General features: G+C 48.1%; 1 protein-coding gene across 2 annotated transcripts in view; it reads right to left on the bottom strand.

The window, feature by feature from the left end:
* The window catches only part of MED15 (mediator complex subunit 15), a 68858-nt gene extending 51657 nt beyond the window's left edge, over positions 1 to 17201 (bottom strand). Inside the window, exon 1 of one of the 2 annotated variants that reach the window (XM_038575939.1) lies at positions 17042 to 17201. In XM_038575939.1, the coding sequence (XP_038431867.1) occupies positions 17042 to 17109 (68 nt within the window). In that variant the 5' untranslated portion in view covers positions 17110 to 17201. The remainder of the gene's footprint in view (positions 1 to 17041) is intronic. The other variant, XM_038575938.1, reaches the window with a different exon arrangement.
* Between the last annotated feature and the right edge of the window lie 300 nt (positions 17202 to 17501).

The raw sequence follows: 17501 nt of genomic DNA, 5'->3' as shown, positions 1-17501 counted from the left end.
ATGGCTCCAACAACAGGATTTTAGAATCTGGAAAGCTGATGGCCCAGTGGTGAGACACGGCAAGCTGACCAAGAAAGCAGAGTCCTAAGTAAGGGACGGCGAGGAGAGCTGGGAGCCAAGTCAGTGATAGCCCCAGATCTCTGCAAGGCTCTGGACGGGGTGTGGCAGGCACTCAGGGACCAAGGGTAAATGGAAAGGTTCCTAAGTGAAAGTCCTCCTCCACTTCAAACTGCTGGGTAACCACTTCCACACTAGTAGACCTCGGAGATTTATTCTCTGGAAAAGCGTAAAATGGAGAATCACTGGACTGGGAAGGGGTCAACCGAGCCAGCTGAGAAAGCACAGGGAGGATAATGAAGGAAGCAGACGGTGTGGCCTCTGAGTGTGTAGATCCAACTAAATGCTGAGGCCCATCCGTCTGCTCCTCTGCCCACCTGTGGCCTCCTCCAGTGTGGCACCCAGGCCTTCACCCTACAGCCCAGTGTTTGGAAGACCATGTTCTGGTGGAAAGACCCAGAACCTGAAGCTAAATGAAGCTCCAGGGAAGCTGGCAGTGGGCATGCCCCTCATGCTCAGAGCATCCACCTATCTTCCCCATGGCCTTCTCTTAGAGTGAGCCACCAACCAAGGGTTCCCAGACACCCTCACACCCTCCCAGATAAAGACCCCACAAGAAAAAAAAACGTCAAAAAACCTATCTTTATTTTCCAAGGAGATAAGACATTGCATCCACTAAACAGGAAGTCAGAGTACAAAAAAAAAAAAAAAAAGAGAGAGAGAGAGAGGAAGAAAAAAAAGCAAAGAGTTCTTAGAAATAAAAGCATGTAAGCATGTCAGCAATGAAAGGTCAGAGATAAAATTGAAGAAATCTCCCAGAGGGTACAGCAAAAAGACAAAGAGATGGATACAGGAGATAAAGGAAAAATTAGAGGAGGAGATAGAGGGGCCAACATTCAGACACAGGGGACAGAGGGAGAACAGAGAGTGGAGGAAACGTGGCTCCCTGTGATATGACTTGAAGAAACTTTCCCTGAAGTACTCAACAGGAATTCTGGGAGTGAGGCACATGGCCCTGAAGCTCGCTGGGAGAAGTGCTGGGCCGGCACAGCAGCACCACCAGAAACAAGAAAGCTGCAGGATGCACTTCTCCGTCCTCAAGGAAGTACTTCCCACCTAGAAGCCCATGTGCATCCAAATGGACATGGTCTCCAGAAATGGAGTTCTTTCTCTAGAAGCCAGTGGAATGAAGGAGTAACCAAACCAAACCAAACCAAACCAAACAAAACACAAACAAAAAACCCCATAAAGGGATCCCTGGGTGGCGCAGCGGTTTGGCGCCTGCCTTTGGCCCAGGGCGCGATCCTGGAGACCCGGGATCGAATCCCACGTCGGGCTCCTGGTGCGTGAAGCCTGCTTCTCCCTCTGCCTATGTCTCTGCCTCTCTCTCTCTCTCTCTGTGACTATCATAAATAAATAAAAAATTAAAAAAAAAAAGATTTAAAAAAAAAAAAAAAAAAAAAAAACCCATAAAAACCACACTACAGGATAAAGAAAACAAGAAACCTAGCACTGGAGCCGTGCAACTTGAGAGACTAGCACTGCCTCTTGCCTGTGCCCCGAGAGCTCCAGAAGTCCAAGGAAAAAACTGGAGCTGATGCAGAGCCTGGCAGTGCTTAGTGCGGGGATAACTATACTAAGAGGTGACAGGAAGGTACGGGAAGAGTCAGCCATGGGTACACAGAAAACTGGGCACATTTTTAAGACTATTTTATTCTCCAGAAAAACTAAAAACCAAAAACCTGTCACAGTATGCTACAATGGTTGTCTGCAGAGTATCATCTGTGCAGGCATAAAACATAAGTATTCCTTACAGAGTTGCCCAGGAGGTAACATACTGGTAGAACAAGGGAGCAGCAGAGATAATGGCTGTGTAAAGGGAGCTACAGAGAAAGTCAATACATAATTCATGAAACTCATAAATGTGACGCCCCAAGACCGCAGCATGTGCACATTACTCAGAATCACAGGCACATGCCAGAAGAAAGAGTGGAGTCACAGGGGAGTTCTCAGTGAGAGGGGGCCCATCATGGTTTCTTGCAGCGTTTTTTGTTCTGTTTTTGAAGATTTTATTTATTCAAGAGAGAAAGCTGGGGGAGGGACAGAGGGAGGGGAAGAGAATGCCAAGCAGACTCCCCACTAAGCACAAAGCCTGATGCAGGGCTCTTGACATGGGGCTCGATCCCATGACCCTGAGATCATGACCTGAGCAGAAACCAAGAGTCGGATACTCAACCCACTAAGCCACCCTGGAGGCCTGGTTTGTTGGGTTCTTTTGTTTGTTGTTTGTTTTTTACCATTCCTTGACTTTTAAAAGTCATGTGCATGCATTACTTTAATAAAATAAGAATTAAAAGTTAAATGATGGGGTGCCTGGATAGCTCAGGCAATTAAGCGTCTGCCTTCAGATTGGGTCATGATCTAAAGTCCTGGATTGAGCCAGCATCGGGCTCCCCACTCAGCAGAGGGCCTGCTTCTCCTTCTCCCTCTGCTGCTCCCTTGCTTGTGCACTGTCTCTCTCAAATAAGTAAAAAATAATCTTTAAAAATAAAAATTAAAATTAAATGAAAAATGCACATGAAAAGTGTGCTACAGACTCTGCCATGGAGAAATACTCAGTGAACTCCAACTGTTAATGAAAGTCTCCTAGGAGTGCCTGCCTGGCTCAGTGGTAGAGCATCAAGACTTGATCTCAGGGTCATGAGTTCAAACCCCATGTGAGACATAGAGATTACTTAAAAAAAAAAAAAAAAAAAAAAAAAAATTCCAGACTCAGGCAACCCCCACATCCTCCCATCCAGCTGGAAAAGCCCATTCCCTGTCCCCCACCAGTGAAGGACTGTTCAGTGGGTCTTCCAACCTTCACCAAGTCCTTAGAAAGCTCCAGAGCAGCCTCCTGAGCCTCCCCTCCTCTTGGTTGTGCAGTTAGCAGTGGCGATTTACTGCCCCAGGACCCCAGGTACTTTCAGCTCAGAGGCAGGAAATGACTAGACAACAATTGCTCAATCCCCAACAGTAACCAGTGCAAACACCTGGCCTTCTTGACATCACAGGTAGCCGTTAGCATGTTGCCCAAACTGTATCCCAGACTGCAAATGCTTCCTTGTCTTGGCCGGCACCCTTCTGCATTCTGGTTCTCTGACTTTTTGAAGAAATAGAAAGTGTTTTCTAACCAGATAAAAATAAGTATTTCAGAATTTAACCAGCCACCTACATGTAGGAAAGAGTATTTTAGTCTTGTGGAAAGAAATTTCTTAATCACACAAACACAAGAGACTGAAAGCACTTTCTTTTCACATTCCTCTTGGTTTGTTTGATCAAGCTCTCCAAATCCTACTCTTAAGATTTCTCAATCCCCAACAAACTAGATCAATGGAAGAACTATTAAAGAGAATACTGTTGCCCTTAAAAGGACATGTTGTTATTTGAGCTTGTTGAGAAGACTACAGGAGCTTTGTCATCTACTGCAATCTGCCAGTCTGCTCCCCACAGGACCGGGAGAGCTGCAGAGGCCTTGAGACTCCTGTTCAGGTGCTGGCCTTTGGGCTCTAGGCCTGGGACAATGCCAGCTCCCCCAATTCCAGCCCCCAGCACATCCCACTCCCCGGCAGGCAACCACACAGGGAAGACGCTCTCTGCCAACCCAAAGAATTTATTAAAATGCTTATCTCATATGACTTTGTGGTATCTGGGGGAGAGAAAAGCCCTATCTTCTAGAGATCTGCACTCAAGGTCTGGCAGTTGAAATCATATGGTGTCTGGAATGTGATTGAAAACAGTCCAGGAAAAAAAAAAAAGAAAACAGTCCAGGAGGGGGTGGAGACGGATGGGTGAAACGGGCCATATGTTGCTAACTCTCAAAGTACCTGAGAGACCATTCTTCTATCTCTATTTCTGTGAATGTTTGGGAAAGGCCACAATGTAACTTTTAACAAGATAGTAAATAAAATGCTCATGTCAAGCATGTGGGATGGCTATTCAGAGGACCCTGGAGGAGGCTTACTTCCAAGAGTGCCCCAATGGGAGGCCATCTTGGCTGTCACACAGGGAGAGACCACGCACTGTGAGTCACCCTGGCTGCAGAGGCTTCTTGGCCTCGAGAAGCTAGGGCCTCTGAAGGGCAGTAACCAATAAAAGTTTTAAGAAATCTGCTCCCACACCAGAGGTCAGTCCAGTCCCTCACTACCTAGACAAAACCTAACTATGGGAAAAGTTCCACTGGCCAGAAGCCTTGCTATGTCCATGCCCTGTATGAAACAGGGACAGAGGAACACAGGGCCAGGCCAGAGTCATCCCCCAAGAGACAAACACAATCTGAGCTGTGAAAAAGCCAAAACTCAAATTGAACTTGAGTCTAACTCCACTTTAAAAACACTGGTATAGGGATGCCTGGGTGGCTCAGCAGTTGAGCATCTGCCTTTGGCCCAGCGTGTGATCCTGGGGTCCCGGGATCAAGTCCTACATCAGGCTCCCTACGTGAAATCTGCTTCTCTCTCTGCTTGCGTCTCTGCCTCTCTCTCTCTCCGTGTCTCTCATGAATGAATAAATAAAATCTTTAAGAAAAAGTTTAAAAATACTGGTATATACATGTATTTACATATTTTAAGATATATACATATCAAGGTATTACCCACAGAAATAGGACTGGAGGTCAAAAATCAAATTGTCACCAATGGCCATCTCTGGGCAGAGAGATTATAGAAAACATCTTCCTGTTTTGAAATCCTCTACAATGTTATCAGAAAGGGAATAAGTACTGTATACACTGGTCCTGAACACAGTGACAGAGGCAGGCCCAAGCTGCTGGGACTAGCTTCCTGTGCCCACACCACCTTACCCCAGTCTCTCCACACATCTGCTCTGCCCACCACAGCCACAGCCAGGGCCTTCTGTTCAGCCTCCTCTGCGGCCCCCACCCACTTCGTTCCTGCAGCTGACTGCTCTTCCAGTTTGCTCCCTGCACCACCCACTGGCTGCTGGACTCTCTCCTTGGAAGGGCTGACACCCTCGCATACTCCACACATCCATCACCTTGTACCCCACCCTTCAGAAGCAGCACAGAATCACAGCCCGTCTCCCTCACGGGTGCATACCTGTATCTTTCTCCTCCCTTCCTCCTGCGTGTACACACACAGTCATCAAATTACAAAGCTTCTTTCTTTACAGACTCTCTCCCTCCTAAATCACCCTCTCTCCATTCCCATTGCCATGGCACCTAGTAGGTCTCAAATTTGAGTGTGCTTTCAAGAACAACAAGGGTGCTTGTTATAAAGGCGGGTTCCTTGACAATGCCAGATGTTGGCAAGGATGTCTGACAAGGGGAACTCCCCTACATGGCTGGTGGGAATGTAAATGGGTACATACCAACCTGGGAAAACTGTTTGGCAGACCACAGTAATGCTGAATTCAGGCCACACCCCTCAACCTAGCCTGGATGCTCAGCCCAGAGAGCATCCAGCATATACCCATCAGAAGATATTCCCCTGAATATCCCTGGGACTATCTTCACATAACCAACAACTGGAATTAACTCCAATGTCCATCAAGCATAGGGCAGAAAAGTGACCTGCAGTCAAGTAACGGATGAGTAACACATGGCATAAATAAGAACTGCTACCCATAGGATGATCACCCATCACAGACATCATGCTGAATGAAAGATGGCAGACACAGTATGATTCCAAGACAGGAAATTTAAGAACACATCTCTCCATGGCCCAGAAGCCAAAAGAGTAGGAGCAGAATCTACAGTGGCTGAAGCACACAGGGAGGAGGTGCTAGGAGGTGCCAGGCCTGTTTCAGATGCAGGCTTGGGCTATGGCTATGGGGCATTTACACATGTAAACATTCATCCGTTATACTTCAATGTAAAGAAGCACCAGGGCGCCAGGGTGGCTGTCAGCTAAGCCTCTGCCTCTCAGGGTGGCTGTCAGCTAAGCCTCTGCCTCTCGATTTCGGTTCAGGTCATGATTTCAGGGTCCTAAGATCCAGACTCACATCAGGCTCCGTGTGCTCAGAGAGGAATCTGCTGCTCTCCCTCTGCTCCCCACCCCCATGTGCTTGCCCACACAAGAGCGCTCTAAAATAAATAAATAAATAAAAACAAAAACAAAAAACCACACACCATGTGAGACAACCAGAGCTGCTATGCCCCAGCCCCATCCCCAGGTTTGGACTGGAACAGCCTTGTGACTGAATTCTGAGTACAGAGCACAGGTTTCCCTCTGTACTTTCACAGACTTGAATCCTCCCCAACATGAATCAAAGCAGACCCGTAGCTTTTGGAGGGCTCAGGGTGATCCATCAGAGCCTCTCAGGGCAAATCTGGCATTTTTTCTACTTTATAACAGAAGCACCATCCAAAACCGTGACCAGATCACTTCCTCAAACATCACCTCTGATGAGGACTGAAACAAAGTTGGAAAGGGGTGGGGAGCAGAAAAGGATAAGCAGGGATGCGGATAAGCCACTTGTTAACCAACAAGCACCCCATCCACACCGCTAGAGCCTCTGGGAGTGTGGAAGGGGTGGAGTTTTGGTCCAGGCCTCCAGCCTGGATGTACCTCACCTGCCTGTCCTTCTCCTGGACCAGACGCAAGTGGCTCAGCTCAAAGGCTAACCAGCAGCTGGGCCACTCTGGTTCCCTACGTGCCCCCCACCCCTCCAGCAGATTCCCAGGCGGAGAACTTACAGATGCCTGTGGGGCCAAAGGCTAAGTGAGATGAAACAGGGTCCAGAAGGAGGAGGGAGCAAGACAGAAGTCAGTTGCTATTCATCAAGCTCGAGCACCAGAATGTGTATAAATGAAAGAATGGGTAAGTCTGAGGGAAGGGTGTACTGAGCACTCTGTACTATCCTTACAACTCTGTATGTTTGAAATATTCTCAAAATAAAAAGCTCAAAGTAAGAGAATGAAGACTTCCAGAGGTCCAATGTCTTCTCCAAGGAGTCACTGCACTCAGTAATGGCCATTCCACCTCAAGATACTTGAGGTCATTCAATCAGGGATCTTTATTAACCCCCACCAGGTTAGCAAGAGAGTTGTTTTAAAGTAGAAGGGAGTTTCTCCCTCACAAGGTGGGTTTCCAGATCATTACACCTGGGATTCTAGTGTATCTTCTTTGCTCTCCAGGACTGGGTCTTCAATTATTTACCTGTTAAACAAAGAACCACCTCGTAACTGTCATGGACTCCCTGTTTTTAAATGTTTCCAATTAAAAAAAAAAAAAAGCTCCAAATGAGAAGTGGTTCAATGTTGAGGGGCACTGATGAAAGAAAGCTCTGGAAGGCCATCAGAAAAGAAGTCAGCACTGTTTTCCACCACCCTATCTGCTATTATTATGCACCTCATATCTAAGTCAAGGCACTATGCCAGTTGCTCAGTGAGAGGTAGAGGTATAAGATCAGGACCTACACTCAAGGAATTTATAATACCGTTGGCAAGGCAAAAAAAAATTATAATGAGTATAAAAATAGCAAAAAAGAATTCTTCTGTTCAGTGCATGTAGGATGCACTCAATGTAGACCCTACAAACTCAAGAGGAAGAATTGCCATGGGTTGAGCCATCAGGGCTCATAAAGAGGGGATGAGGCCAAGGCCAAACCTCCAATGGGGAAAAGAACAGAGAAGAGTGAAACCAGAAGGCCTGGCATGGAGGAGGGAGCATCTGGCTAGGGCTCTCATACCAGCACAGAGGGAAGGCCATCTGGAAGGACAGTTTCAAGTTTGAAAGAAGAATGCTTCTTAGCAGGGGTAGAAAGGAAATAATCATCTTAGGAAGACTGTGGTGGCAGTCAGGGCTCTGGTGAGAGGACACCCACCCCAATGTCAGAATGTGATTTTCCACCTTATGGTAGCTATCTATGACCATGGCTCCCTCCTCCTCATGTGCAGACAGGGTCCACCCCTTCTTCAAAAGATTTTTGACTACAAAAGGAATATATATTTATTGTTAACAAAAATACACACGTACTGAAAGCTACAAAGAAAATTAAAATTACTCAGATAATCAGCTAACAACATCTATTTAACAAAACTCACTCAAGGTAACTGGATGACTCAGTAGGATAAGTGACTGCCTGCAGCTCAGATCATGATCCTGAGGTTCTGAGACAGAGCCCTGAGTTGGGCTCCCTGCTCAGCAGGGAGTCTGCTTCTCCCTCTCCCCCCTGCCCATTTGTGCTCCCTCTCTCTCAAATAAATAAAATCTTTAATTAAAACAAAACAAAACACACTCTGGACCACATGTCTTACTTGCTAACCTGCTCTTCTCATTATCAAAGGCTATGGAACACTTGCCATGTCATATTCTTTTTAAGATTTTATTTTTAAGGGGCACCTGGGTGGCTCAGCGGTTAGCAGTCTGCCTTCGGCTTGGGTCGTGATCCTGGGGTCCGGGGATCGGGTCCTACATCAGGCTCCTTGCAGGGAGCTTGCTTCTTTCTCTGCCTGTGTCTCTACCTCTCTCTGTGTGTCTCTCACAAATAAATAAAATCTTAAAAAAAAAAAAAAATTTTATTTTTAAGTAATCACTACACCCAAAGTGGGGCTTCAATTTACAACCCTGAAAACAAGAGTCACATGCTTCACCAACTGAGCCAGCGAAGTGTCCCTCTTATGTCATTTTTTTTTTTTTGGAAGACGGATTTATTTTGGAGAGAGAGACACACACACACAGAGGGTGAGCATGATAGGCGGAAGGGCAGAGGGAGAGAAACTCAAGCAGGGAGCCTGACACCAGTCTCAATTTCAGGACCCCAAGATAATGACCTGGGCCACAGTCAAGAGTTGGAGGCTTAACTAACTGAGCCACCCAGATTCCTGACTCCCATGTCATTTTTAACAGCAGCCCTAAACCTACCATCCCTAGCTCCTAGAACAAATCTAATCCAGCTCCACTGCTGTCTTATCTCCCCCTTTTCTTCTTCTGACTTGATGTGGACATGAGCACCCTCACTGCCAACAGGCTTTGAACACTCTCCTGCATTTTGCCTTGGAGGAAATGCCTAAGGAAGTAGACATTTTAAGCTTACTGGAATAAAGAGTATTGCCAAAGGGCCTTCAGAAAAATGGCCTCATTTATGTGCTTCCAGTAGCAGTTTGTGAGGATGTCCGTTTGCCTGCGTCTTCCCATCATTGGTGTTAAGATTTTCTCCAACTTGGGGGGCCACCTGGCTGACTCTGGCAGAAGAGCACATGACTCCTGATCTTGGAGTTCTAAATAAGGTCAAGCCCCACGCTGTGTCTACAGATTACTTAAAAAATAAGGGGTACTTGGGTTGGGTGGTTTAGTTGGTGGAGTGTCCAACTCTTGATCTCAGCTGAGGTCTTACCTCCAAGTAGTGAGTTCAAGCCCTGTACTGTGTGGAACCTACTTAAAAATCAGTCAATTAAATCAAATCGAATCTTGGGGTACCTTGCTAGCTCAGTCAGAAGAGCATGAGACTCTTTTTTTTTATTATTAAAAACTTTACTGAAGTAACAGTAGATTCACATGCAGTTATAAGAAGTAACACAGAGATCCTTTGTAAACTTCGCCCAATTTCTCCCAAATATAACATTTGTGTAACTATGGTGTACAGTGTCACCACGGGGATGTGGATGCTGATCGTCCACTCACCTCCTTCAGACTGCCCATGTTTCCTGTATTTATTTGTGTCTGCATCACTGAAGCATGAGACTCTTGATCTCAGAGTCATAAGTTAGAGCCCCACTTTAGGTGTTGGGAGTACTTAAATTAATAAAACTTAAGGGATCCCTGGGTGGCGCAGCGGTTTGGCGCCTGCCTTTGGCCCAGGGCGCGATCCTGGAGACCTGGGATCGAATCCCACATCGGGCTCCCGGTGCATGGAGCCTGCTTCTCCCTCTGACTGTGTCTCTGCCTCTCTCTCTCTCTCTCTGTGACTATCATAAATAAATAAAAATTAAAAAAATAATAATAATAAAAAAATAAAACTTAAAAAAAAGAAAAGAAAGAAAGAAAGAAAAAAGACTTTTTCCAACTCTGAGGCAAGCACCCATCAGGTTAGCCCACTATCACCACAGAGCCATAGCAGGGCTCTGGTGGTGCTTGGGAATCCATGCGCTACGGCATTCTTGGAGATGCAGGAATCCCCATGAGGGGTTCAGACTGGGGGAAACGAGTGTTCAAGCAATTCAAGCACAAACTGGTAACTCTTCACAGAGCCTGTGAAGAGGAGGGAGGCAGCAGGTGTCCTGGTGTCCTGGAAGGGTGAGCAGGATGGGACTACAATGTTCCACCATGGGAGGGATTGGTCTCATGCAGGGGAACAAAAAGGATGCAGAACAGCCAGGGCCAAGAAAGAGCTGGGCTCCTCTGAGAAACCACAGGCAGCCCAGTATAGGGGGCTACAGACCCTGAAGGAGGGAGTCAAACTGAGATTTGAACCCAAGGCAGTGGGCAGCCACTCAAACATTCCCACCATCAACATGACTGAGGGCAGGGGGTGGAGTCCAAGAAGCAAGGATAGATAGCCTGAAGCTGAATGTGGCATGGGGTCCTTACGCTACTTGGGGGGCGCCTAGGTTAAGGCTGAGCATTTGCCTTTGGCTCAGGGCACAATCCCGGAGTCCTGGGATGGAGTCCCACATCGGGCTCCCTGCATAGAGCCTGCTTCTCCTCCCTCTGCCTGTGTCTCTCTGCCCCTCTCTCTCTGTGTGTCTCTTGTGAATAAATAAACTCTTTTAAATGTTTAAAAAAATAAACTATGCTACTTGGTTTTAGGATTTAAACTTTCCATTTCGAATTTTTTAAAGTTCATTACTATTCCTCAAAAAAAAAAAAAAAAAATGCACCCTTTGGTATGTAACCAACATTATTGCCCTGAGGAATGCTTTTAAGGGCACTCCCTTGCCCTGCATGACAGTGGCAGGGAGATGATCATGTGACAACAAGGGAATGTCTCACATGGGAGCCTGGACTAACCACATCCACCTTGTCATAAATGGCAGCAAGAGTTGGAAGACTTCTGGTCAGGAATGGATATAAGGGCTGTAGGTGTGATGGATGGGTGAGGTCTCTTACAAAACGGAGCTGGTGAGGCTGGGAGCCTAGCTATAGCCTGTGCGAAGGCCAAAGATCATTGGAGGCTTGCTGGCTGGCCCTTCTGCTACTGTTTGGGTCCCACTGACCCACGGGGAGTTGCTAAAATTGCCAACAGGATGCCCGCCAGCACCTGGCTTTGGTCACCTTCCAGCTGCCATCTCTCTGCTACGCCTAAAAAGCAGGACCTCGCTTTCAAAAATTAAAAGGCAGTTTGCCTCTTTTATCCTGCTTTGGTTCCGCAAGCATTCATTCGTAACATGCAGAGCTAACTAGAAGCAGCAGTGACCTCTCCTCTACACCTCAGTTTTTTCATCTTAAAAATGGAAGTAACAAATGCATCGACTAACAATGCAAGCGCGAAATCAATGAGCTAACATAGTCAACTCCTGCAGTGGGGATTCATATCAGTTGCTGTCGTTGCTGCTATTAAGAAAACCTTGACCCCAGAGCAGATGAGGGCCCACAACCCCTCAGGTCACTGTCACTCCTGGTCAAGAGGCAGTAGGGCCAAGGTTCAGGACTCTGAAGTCAATGGCTCCACAATCACTTCCTGATTGCCATCAGGGGAAGTCAGGCTTGGAGGAGGTCAAAGAGACAGGCCCCTGGCCTCCGGGAATGGACATAGTGGTGGCTTATACACAGAAGCCTGCAAGCCAGCCTGGTTGTTTAGATACCAACCAGGCTATGAAGAAAGCAGCAGGGCTCAGTACCTTCTCCACTGGAGAATAAAGGCCAGAATCACACCAGGAGGGCACAGGGCCGTTGGGAAGCCTAAGTGGAAAAGCCACAATCAAGGAAGGCTCAGCCGAGACGCCCTCGCTTCTGCTTGGAGGATAGAACATAACCCACAGGCAGAATCGAGACATGTAAGTTTCAGGGCACTCCCCACCCATCCTAAGGCCTCTCCAGGCCCTTGGAAGTTGCTCTTCAGTTGTTTGTTCTTTGTTCCTCATGGACTTTTTTGCTTTGTTTCATTATGTTTCTGGCTAAATAGCACTCAACTTTCTTCTTATGGTCTAAGCAGATAGCTCTGTATCTCCTAGGTCCCAGCCTGGAGCTCACATCTCCTTTGGGGGCTTCACCAGAAGAGGTGGTTGACCTGTCTGGCCTGAATCTGCTCCGCGCTCCCTGATCTCCTGGCACTCGAGTAAAGCCCTGATACACACTGCCCTTCCCCACCCCCCACCCCCAGATCTCCTCCCCTCTGCAATCTGTTCAGCTCAACAGACATTTATTTATTTCATGTCTATATGTGCAATCTGCTGTTCTGAGAGGTGGGAGGCATAAAAGTCTAAAGAATAAGATGGCAGAAAAATTTAAAAGAAGGGGAAGAACTGATTGACGAAGTCCTTTCATTCACTACTTACCTACCCTGTCAGGCATAGTGCCGGCTACTACAGATACATGCTTGTTCTCTAGGATCCCACATACCAGACATGTGTTCAACACTAACCCAGCAATCCCCCAGGAAAGCCCTAGGCCCACAAAAGCCAGGCTGAGAATTCTAAGGGGGGCATCCTCCCATGTGCTGTAGGGAGAGTGGATGTTCAATGAAGAGATGATTTGAACTCACCAACCGTGTCACAACTACCCTCCCCACAGGCTCCTTCAAGTGTCACGAATTCCCTTACCCAGGCTTGGGGGTTTTACCTTCACCTTCCAAGGCTCCTACTCCTGCAAGAACCTAGGGAGGAGGCATCTGCTAGGGCTCAGATGGAAGTCTTTTCATTTTTCCCCCCACCTTCCCTGTGAGATAGACTGGGCTATGGACTGGGCTAATGGACAGACTGGGCTAATAGACTCTAGCCATTTCATAGGTGAGGGAGATGACCCAGAAAGGTTAGGTACTCTGCCCATGGTCACTTGGTAACAAGTGGAGAAAGTTGGGGGTGGGGTGGTTGCAGAGCTTCACAATGCATCCTGGCACAGGTAGAGAAGACCACTGTAGTATGAGAGGGCGGCACACATACCCCTCAGAAAAATACTTCCTCTTGCACACTTCAACACGTGTTTTATATGCCAGGTGCCATGCTTCTTGGGACTGGGGCCCACGGGAAACTACAAACGGCTGAGATCCAACATATCAGCGAGAGTGACCCAATTAGGCAGGGTAGGCAAAGAAGGATCTGGAGTATTTAGTATTTAAGCAAACATCTAAAGTAAAGGAAGAGAAACTGGTCATAAATGTAGTGGAGGGAAGTCCACCCATTGCTGAATACCCTAAATACTTCATAATAACTTGTTTAAAAAGAGAGAACCGGGCAGCCCAGGTGGCTCAGTCGTTTAGCGTCACCTTCGGCCCAGGGCCTGATCCTGGAGACCCGGGATAGAGTCCCACATCAGGCTCCCTACATGGAGCCTGCTTCTCCGTCTGCATGTGTCTCTGCCTCTCTCTCTCTCTGTCTCTCATGAATAAATAAATAAAATATTTTTAAAAAATAAAAATAAAGAGAACCAAAAAAAAGAGAGAGAGAGAGAACAACAACAACAAAAAGAACCTGGAATGTTAAAAAAGCTGAAAGGTCAGAGAGGCTGGAGCAAACTGAGGGGATTAAGAGGTGGCTAGGCCAGGCCACGGTGAGGAGCTGGGAGAGTAGGCCATCTGGAATCTTGTTCTAATGCTGAGAAGTTCACAGACAGGTTTTCAGCAGGGCAGCAGAGAACAAGGGGGAAGGAGCAGTCCAGAATGGGTCCAGATGTGGCAGAGGCAGTAAAAGGCTAAGAGGCTATACCAGAGAGTCCGCACAAGAGCTCTCCTAACCAGCCCCAAATCAAAATCACTTTTTTCTCATAGTAGCCAAGAGACTAGATTATCGGCCCCGTGATCTGAAGCACTGTTCTCTTAATAGATACTCAAGAGCCAAGTGGAGACAGTGAACCAGCTATCAGATGCTTTTCCTTCTGCTGAAACTCCTCAGTTCTTCACTATGCTTTCTTTACTTCCTCACTCATCTACACAAATTACTTGGGTTCTAAACATTTCCCAAGATATCCACCTTCAAACAACAGCATAAACACCAGAGGAAGTTAGACTTAACTCTGTGAACATAACAAATCAAGGCACCAAGAATCATGACTCTTCCAAGCGAATCCTGGAGAGAAAATAGACAAACCCGAGAACTGAGAGCACCAGATCGTGTCAGGCAATCTTTGAAACTGCTCATTCCAGCAGTTTCAAAGGGCTCCCCAAAGATGCCTATGCCCTAATCCCTGAAACCCGTCAACATGCTAGGTGTTACATGGCAGAAGGGACTTTCCAGCTATAATAAAATTATAGACTTTAAACAGGAACATCAGGGTGCCTGGGTGGCTTAGTTGGCTAAGCGCCTGCCTTCAGCTCAAGTCGTGATCCCGGGGTCCTGGGATCAGCCCCGCACCAGACTCACTGCTCTGAAGGAGGCCTGCTTCTGCCTCTCCTTCTGCCTGCCATTCCCCCTGCTTGTGCTCTCCATTAAATAAGTAAAATCTTTAAAAATAAATAAATACGGACATCATCCTGGATTATCTGAGTGGACCCAATCTAACCTGAGTCTTTACTAGAGAATGTTCTTGGCTGAAGTCAGAAAGATGCAATAGAAAAACCCACCCCTGTTGGAGGGGGCCACATAGAAAGTATGAGACCGAATGCAGGCCACCTCTAGGAATGAAGACTAAATAGTAAGGTCCGAGAACACCTTAGTCCTACAACTGCATTGAATGAATCTGGCCAACAACCTAAATGAGCTTGGAAGCAAATTCTACCACAGAGCCTCTAGGAAGAAATGCACACCTAACCAACATCTTGACTTCAGCCTTGCAAGACCCTAGGCAGAAGACTCAGCTGAGTCCACCTAGAGCTTACATCTACTGAAACTGCCAAGTAATAAATGTGTGTTGTTTTAAGCCACTATAGATGTGGTAATTTGGTACAGCAGCGAGAGAAAAACTAATACACAAGCAGCAATCTGGCAAATAAAGGAAAGAATACAGCTTGCCTAAAAGCAGAAGGAAGCTGAATTATGAAGTATCCAGACAGTCCTTGGCACCCAGAGACTCTTCAATTACCCTCCTGCCCTCTGACTCTCCCCAATCCCCCAATTTCCTTTGATGGCAACTCAGTCTTCTGGTTCTATGGTTCTGGTTCTAAGGTCTTCCCAAAGAAAAATCTTTGCCCTAAGGGCTTTTCTTGCCAGAGCCCTGAAGTGGGTCATACCTCATGATTTCATCTATAGACAACTCCAGGGGATCAACTCCCCCAAACAAAACAAAACACTTCACTGATTCTGCAATATCTGCAGAATTGCCCCCAGACTATTCCAATAGCAGTGCCCAGAGCCACTAACTCTACAGTCCCCACGCCTTCCACTGTACTAAGAGGCTTCCCAGCATTCCATCCCACTTCCTTCCTTCCACGCTGCTGCATTCCCCAACCCCCCGCGCCCTCCCCCCCGGCATTCAGTTTAGTCATCAAGGACTGTCTATGCTTGCTCTCCCCTTTCTCTGGAATGGTCTTCCTCTTTCAGTTTCCACCACTGTCTAGTACAGGCTTTTATACTCTCTTACTAAGTCATTCCACAACCATTTTATGGAGCAATGTGACAGGCAGTGATCTAGCAGTAGGAACACAAGGATGAAAAATGACAGGTCCTCAAACCCCAAGAGTTCAAAACTCATAATGGCCTAACTGGCCTCTCTCTTCTGTTCTTGATCCATCTCCAGGGACTCCGGGAATCTTCCCAACTCTGGCATTTCACTACCTCAAAGCAGGCCACATGCCAAATACAGGCTCAACTCCTTAGCACAACACTCCCACTGCTAACATGTCAGCACCTGCTCACCCTCATTCCATTACCATCTCCTGAACCTCGTTACTCCTCAATCCCCAGAATTCAGCCTATAGCAATATCCTCCAATGCAGTGAGAGTTCATACTTCTCCACTACTCAGCTTGGAATGATGGCCTTTCACACTCCTACTTGTCTTTTTAGGGCACAATCTATTTGCCACCTACTCCAGAAGGCTGCTTCTGCCCTGCTCAAACTGTCCATTCTTCCTAGGAGAAAGAACTGCACCGCACTGCAACTGCTTCTTTATAGTAGTGCGTTCCCAGAGGGCAGGCAGGGGCTGTCTCAGGCGAATTTGTGGCTAGCACAACACCAGTAAGCTCAGTAAAATACTGTTGAACGAAACAAGCAGTGGGTGGTGAGGAGCTGGAGTTCCACTAGGTGAAGCCTAGGGCGCAGTGGCAGCCCCTGCATTGAGGGGTTCAGCAGCTGAAACTGTGGGGAAAAGGTATTAACCCCAGCTCTTCACTCCCTCCTCCCAACCGACGGTCGCTTCCTGACAGCCTCTTCTTGCCACCCTTAGCAAAATCCACACTGGGGCGGGACTGGGGCGCGGGGGAGGCAGGTTACCTTTAAGATTCTCCATCCCCCACCACCCACAGCCCCAAGGACTAGCTTCCCAACCTCATCTTCCACCCACCCCGCTGCAATCTCTCTCACTCTGATGTGCTTTTCTTAAAGACGAGTCACAAAACACCCAGATCTGCTAAAGCCGCCACGGGCTGCCCCCTTCCTTTTTCGAATTCAGTGTGATTCAAAGCAGGGGAAAGTCTGCAACCAAAGCACACAAATGACGAATGAGAACGCTCAGGACGATGACTCATAAGCCAGAGCTCGCTGGGTTTGCAGAGTTTGGCCCCGGGAAAGCTAACGAAGAGTCCATATCAGCCAAGAATGGAAAGGACAGCCGAGAGCTCAGCCGCGCCCTGGACTCACGCGAGCCCCGGGAACCTTCGGCTCTCGGAACCCCCAGGCCCCAGCGGGTCCGGCCGCCCTAGGTCTCCCGCGAGTCCCACCCGGGCCTCGCCCTCCGCGCGCGGGAGGGCTAAGGGGGGAAGGTCCGGAGATTTCGCCCTCTAGCCCAGCCCCTACTCACATTTGACTGACCAACTTCTGCCGGAAGGCGGTGCTCCGCCAATCGGTCTCCTGCCCCGAAACGTCCATACCGGTCCCTCCGCTCCCACCGCCCGCGTCCCGCTCCGCCGCCGCCGCCGCCGCCTCTACCGCAGCGCCAGGCCCAAACCCGGAAGCCGTCGGAGTCGCCTCCCCGCGCCGGAAGCCGAACGGGGATTGTGGGAAATGGAGTCGCGCGCAGGGACCTGTGGGAAATGGAGTTTCGGGACCGCTCAGAGCGACTTCTCAGCGGCCTCCCGCTTACCCCAAACCATGGCCCCTCCTCTAGCGCCCCTACCGCGCGGGACGGGAATTCCAGGTGCTCGGGGCTGACCCGACCCGGTGTGGAAGAGCCATGGCTGCATAGTACTCCTGGTACTCCCTGCAGCCGGCCTACCCTGGCCACCTGAATCTCTTGTGACCCATACTCTCTGCTGGCCTCA

The sequence above is a fragment of the Canis lupus genome, chromosome 26 (assembly GCF_011100685.1).
Source record: "Canis lupus familiaris isolate Mischka breed German Shepherd chromosome 26, alternate assembly UU_Cfam_GSD_1.0, whole genome shotgun sequence".
NCBI classification, from domain to species: domain Eukaryota; kingdom Metazoa; phylum Chordata; class Mammalia; order Carnivora; family Canidae; genus Canis; species Canis lupus.
Note: the sequence above shows the minus strand (reverse complement) of the source record. Positions and strands in the feature narration are given on the sequence as shown.